Source organism: Dermacentor variabilis, chromosome 8, assembly GCF_050947875.1.
Source record: "Dermacentor variabilis isolate Ectoservices chromosome 8, ASM5094787v1, whole genome shotgun sequence".
Lineage (NCBI taxonomy): Eukaryota > Metazoa > Arthropoda > Arachnida > Ixodida > Ixodidae > Dermacentor > Dermacentor variabilis.
This window is the reverse complement of record NC_134575.1, coordinates 32,306,361-32,312,360: the sequence shown is the minus strand read 5'-3', so window position 1 is coordinate 32,312,360 and position 6,000 is coordinate 32,306,361. Positions and strand designations below refer to the sequence as shown.

The following is a 6,000-nucleotide window of genomic DNA, read 5'->3' as shown; positions in this document are numbered from 1 at the left end:
CATTGTGGAAGCAGACGGCTGAAGTGAAACTGGCAAAACTTACAAAGAGCTTCGAGTTTACCAGAAGAAACGAATATAAAGAGGCAGAGAGAAAAAGAAACGACAGAGTGCCGTAAAAGTTGGAAACAAATAAAATGCAAAATAAATAAATGAAACAAAGTGTGTCACTGCCTCACCGACGACGGCGGAACATCGACCCTACGCCTGCCGGGCTCCGGCGAAATGCAGGCCTGTGCGTCGTCTATGCGCTTTCGCGAATACGCGGGGACACGTGACCGGGGCTCGATCACGTACGCTGTCACGTGACTGCTTCCCATCGACTGGTGCCACGCTGAAAAGAGAGCTCCACCCAGCAGTATATCGTCCGCACGCCGCCCTCCGGCATCGATCCCTTTTTGCTTTTCCCGCTTAAACGGAACGAGGTGCCTTTTGCCTGTGCCAGACGACCAGTGACGGCGGCGGAACGCTTTGCGAAGCTGACGCCGGCGGCGCGAGCCAGAACACAGTGTACCGGAACGCGCGCGCGGTTCGTCGTTCGTCGTCTGCTTCTCGTCTGCACGCTTCCTGGATGTTCATCGTGCACTCTGCATAGCGCGTGCATCTGTCGTCTGCTGTACTTCTGCACGCTTCCCGGGTGTTTGTCTGCCACGCAGCAATAGTTCTTGCATCTGTCGTCTGCTGTGCAAAGTACAATGGCAGTGATGCCTCACCTCAAGCTTAGTGACGTCTGGCTGTCTGGCCGCGTCGAGCTATAGCTGTGTCGCCTGCTCTGGAACTTAAATTAGTCGTCTGGCTTGCAGCGTGTTACATACTATATTGTCTTCTCAAGAGCTCGAACTATGATTTCGTCGACATTGAACTTCAAGCTTGTCGTCTGCCGTGAAACGTGTTCTATCATTGGTCGTCTCGTGTAGTTATTGCGCAACTGTAAGAGAGCTAGTCGTCTGTTACCTGCAACGTGTCTACGTGTGCTGTTCTTCAACGTCATCTGTCACCTATGACGTGTTCGCGTCGCCCTTTCCCTGCGCTGTTGAGCTGAATACGACGCAAGCACGCCACTTTCTCGTCGCAGCTCACACCTCATGTGGCTAGTCGAACGCGCACCGCATCGACGGCACACTTCTATCGACAAGTGCGTTGCCTGTATTTGTGAGAACTGTTTGTCCGTGACGGAGGTAGCTGCGGTTTTGGCCGCACTTCCACCAATGAACGACACCACGACTAGCCGCCCTTTGTGAAGATATCGATAAAGACAAGTTTCGTCGGTATGCGCGAGCCTGCATATCAACGCGCGACCGGCTACAAGGTCTTCTGCTGACAAAGACTAGGAAGTGCGCTTTCCTAGCCAGTTATTAGCAGGATCGTGTCGTTAGGGCTCCGAGCTGACTTGCGTCGCCAAATGTGCAGACGTCTACTTCAAAGAGATTTGGAAGATTCGCAACAAAAGTGAGATCGATGTGTGCATTCCGGCACGTTGGCAGATTGCGCTTGGCGTCTCGGAAAGCAGTCAGTTTACAAGTAGCCTATCGAAAGAGGGGTTCCGTCGACTGTTAAAAACCGGTAAAATTTATTTAAGGCATTTCCTACGTCTAACATGTGTACGACGCCTGCCTCCGTCATATGCAGCTGCGTCATCAGTTAGTAACCACTCCCTTCCTTACGAATTGCACAGTGTCGAAAATGACACGCTTTGCCCAGTCATCCTTGAAAACACAGCATCTCCTTCAACGTCTGCTGACAACGCATCCAACGTGCCATGACTGTGCGAAAAGGAATGCCATTGAACACTGCCTGTCATCTGCTAGCGATCATCATAGCCTGCTTTAGCGTCAAGCGCAACAGAGGGCTCATTTTAACGGCAACTTAGATATATTGACAGAGGCTGCTCGGACGTCATACTATCATACGTCATACTAGTGAAAGAAACTCGTATGATGGTGTGCTGTGCCTTCAACGGGAAACGGCGAACAATTGCTACCGTCCATTAGAGCAAATGCAATCGACGTGTCGTAGGAGAGAATAGCCAGCCGTGAACTAAACAGGTGACATGGCGAACCGGAAGGCGCCTGCCTCGGAAAATGGCGACGAAGCCAAAGTACAGCGGCTTCTGGTAAGGAAACATTTGTCTTTTTCCCCATTGTTCTTATGTCGTGTGCGCAAGAAGTCTCAAGGATTTTGTATACTTTTGTAGGTCGCCGAATGGTGTGATATTTGCTATCTGTATCAGGACACGGTTCGGAAATTTGGAATTCCGAATTTTGTGAGCTCAAACCTCACGTCTATGAGGTTCCGTTTTCGCTACCCTCGGACCCGTGACTTCCGATGAACCTTGGTGTATAGTGTGGGTTCACCACCTCGAAAGTCTAGGCACGCTTTGCACGAGGCGTAAGTGTGCCCTTATTACACAGTGTCATGATAAAAGCTAGAATGTTTTTATTGTGCACTTGTAACACGGACTGTGACAAAACTTATTCCATAAATATCGAGTATTGACGGATGATAAGATAACTTTATTTATTTTGACCGCCCTGGTTTTGTACTTGATTCAACTTGAAGAAATTTCATTGTGAAACGTCTTATATTGTACAATGCATGTCTGATATATGATGAATGTAAAATAATACCGTAATATATTTAAAAGCGGACTCAGTTGCCACACCAACTGCGAGTTCTTACTGGAGCAGTCTTCCATATATTGTGCTTCTTCGTACGATATACCCGATGTAAATTTTTTCACGAACATTTTAGTTCCTTGGCAAGGTTTTACCACTTTACACTCCCTACATCTATTTTAAAATTTTAATTCGGGTTCTGATATAACTCAATACTAAGCTATTGTTGTAAGCGGAGTGCAAATTATTTCACACGAAACTCGGAGGGGAAATAAAAATACAGCCTTGGGCTCACTCTCAGCCGAAATGCCTCAGCCCATGACCAGAATTTTCGGCACGAACGAAAATTTAAAAAAAACTCGGAACTGTACATTTTCAGGCACTCGCTTTAAAGCGCGACTGTCGATGGACCTGTTCAGATAGCTCCGTGCGGAAAAAAAATGCAGACTTATAACAAAGCTCTGCCGACAGCCCTGAGCTTAAGGGACAGCATTCGGGCTTACGTCTATTGACTTTGAGTTTTCGTGAATTGTTGGCCGTCAATGCAAACTCCCTCTGAAGGGCTCGGTGTTCCAAACAAGTGTTCGTGGTACGCTGGCACGATCACGCAACGTGTCGAGTGCCTCTACAACAAACGCCTCTTCAACGAAATGTAAAACGAACAAATAAATGTGTGCCGGTTCTATTGGGACCATGGCGCTGCGTCATCTTTACAGCGAAGTGGCCTGTATAACGAATAACTTCGGAGACCCCAATCGCACCTCGTCATGAAGATTTTCGACTGGATTACCCAAACTTACGAGTACGAGTCACGAGCTAGAAAAGGTTAGCCTAGTTAGAAGAGGCTATAGCTGGCTTGCACTGTCGTTATAATAGCCGCCATGTTGGAGGACCAGCGCTGAGAGAGGCTACGTCCGTTGGCGTCTCGCGCGGTGGTTTTCTCGTGGTTCTGGCACAGACGCCAGCCGCGCTCCGATCGCGTCTCTGAGAATACAGTAGCTAGGTTACTTATGGCAGTAAATATTGTGGCACTACGTCATTAATGCAGCCATATTGGAGGACCAACACCGTCACGGGCAAGCTATCAACACACACAGACACACACACACATGTAAAGCATCAAACTTGACACTCATAAACATGTACACATGCTCTAAGCGCACTTCAAAAAGACATACATTCGACCAACCGAGTGGCAGCTGCAGCCGTTGCCGATATCTTTAATTATTGTGATAATACATATTTAATTACAGTTGGCGTACTTACCGCAAGGCTCTCTTTGCATTTATATTATTTCTGCGTTAGTTAAGCGTGCAGAGCACATGGGTGAATCGCTCCGTGAGTGTATTGCGAACGCTGGCCGTACCATTGTGCAACTCGTTTTACTCGTGCGGGTCACGTTTGCTTGGCAGCCTCCCTAACCTACCCGCGCTATCACATCACCACGGGCTGCACTGACGGCTTAAGCTGGCGTACTCGGAAGGTCTATGCGCGTTGTTTTCTTCTTACTTACCGTTTGGCATCCGTATACTAATATCCGCAGCGGAGGGTAGCTAAGCGGAACCCGCTGTCAGCTTCCACGCTTCCCGATTGTCCGAATCTATTTCTCCGTTCGTTCAACACAGATGAGCGGGGACAATGCGTAAACTGACGTAATCGCCGTTTTAGAGAACAGCCAAATCCTGATGGGTGAGAGTGAGCCTGCGAAATTTGGGAACGCGATATCAGTCTGCTGGAGAGACAAGAATGTTGGTGCTGCGCGGCGTTGTAATAGGCGGGAATGTAGCCTAGTCAGACCTAACAAGATTATAGTGACACAATAGCGTTTGTATTTAGTTCCTATTGCCGGCAGGTCATTTGAGAATCTGGAAAAGTAAATGAGTGATCTTATGGCATAGCTCTGCAAGCAGAGCAGCCCCTTCATGTATGGGGGAAAGAAGGTTGGGAAGAAGGCTGCCATTTTTTAAAAATAGAAACTGCTGAAGATTGCAAGATTTCTTAAAACACAACTAGCGCGTTTTCAGCTCTGTAACTCACCAATGGAAAATAATGTCACAGATTTCTCAATTGCCACTGATACTGCACATATAGCAGACAAAACTGGTGCATTGCGCGCCCCTCTGAATCATGCCATTAATTTGTGACGGGGACCTTGCAAAACTCTGCTAAACGTTGTTACAAATTCACGTAAGCTGCAAATTCATTTAAACAATATCCTGTTTTTGGTGCAGAATTGCAAGTTTGCAAATTTCGTGCTCCCACTCGTTTATACTCCGAATATTGGTGAAGTTTCTCGAGAAAATTTGGGTCACGAATAAAAATTTTGCTGCCGACAGTCGCTACAATTGGTCTTTGTCTTGCAAAATCCACAAGTATTACATTCAAATCGGCCTAGGGGTTGTCTCATAGACGCATTTATGCGTTTTACACGTATTTGAATAGGTGGCGTGAGAGTCGGCTTTGATATAGACCTTCCCGTTAAAGCTTTTTTTTTGTTGTTGTTGTTGTTTAGGTAACCCATGGTGCACAGTTTCGCGGACGCGTTAGAAATACGAGCATAGGTGCAAGGAGAAAAGAAGTTTTGCTAAGAAGCTGCTATCGAAAATACATGAGAATGGTGAAATAGTTTTCCTAGGCATGCCGTGCACCGAATTCGATTAGGTTTGCTGCACTTAAAATAGAAAACAAGAAATGCGATGCCGATTGTAGAGAGTAAATTTTTGACTAAAGCCATCATTGCATTCTTGAAAACAAATGTTCAAAATGGCAGCTAAGATTAAGAAAAAAACACAGTTATCAGATTTGCAACTATGTAACTCGGTAATAAAAGTGATACGGCACTTCTGTAAAGTTCCCCTATTGACCCATCTAAAGCAGGCAAAGTTAAGGAATTATGCACCTGTCTAATAGATGCCACTAATTTGTGAGTAGGACTTTCCGAAAACCCTCGTAGAGGTTGTAAGCTTTTACGGGAACTTCGATCTATAAGCTTATTTGTGCCAGTGCCCACGTTATACACTGTGGCAGATGTGGTTTTGAGAACAGCCACATCTGTGTTTGATCCAATGTTGCGGCTTTGTAAACATTATGCCCTAGTTTTGTTTCAACTCGAAAAGTCTCGTCACTCTTTGCAAAACAGATTCTAAACTGAAATTCTGCTTCTTTCAATCGACGGAACTCAGCTTTGTCCCACAAATGCGATAGGCCTCATTCCAATTTGTTCCCCACTCTGACAATGAGAACATCTCCCGCTCCTGAGTACAGGGACCAACTGTTAACCTACAGCGAAATCACCAAGCACTATTACTTAGGGCGCAGGGCATTCCCCCTGCCACATTCTAAATTAAATAGGCCACACGCGGTTACATTAAGGCTTCTGCAGGCACGG

General features: G+C 46.5%; 1 protein-coding gene across 3 annotated transcripts in view; it reads left to right on the top strand.

Moving 5' to 3' along the window:
- The first annotated feature begins 370 nt into the window (after positions 1-370).
- Positions 371-6,000, top strand: part of LOC142589936 (kinesin-like protein KIF19) — a 170,212-nt gene continuing 164,582 nt past the window's right edge. For all 3 annotated transcript variants that reach the window (XM_075701654.1, XM_075701655.1, XM_075701656.1), the window contains exon 1: positions 371-2,110. In XM_075701654.1, coding sequence (XP_075557769.1) covers positions 2,048-2,110 — 63 coding nt within the window. In that variant the 5' untranslated portion in view covers positions 371-2,047. The remainder of the gene's footprint in view (positions 2,111-6,000) is intronic.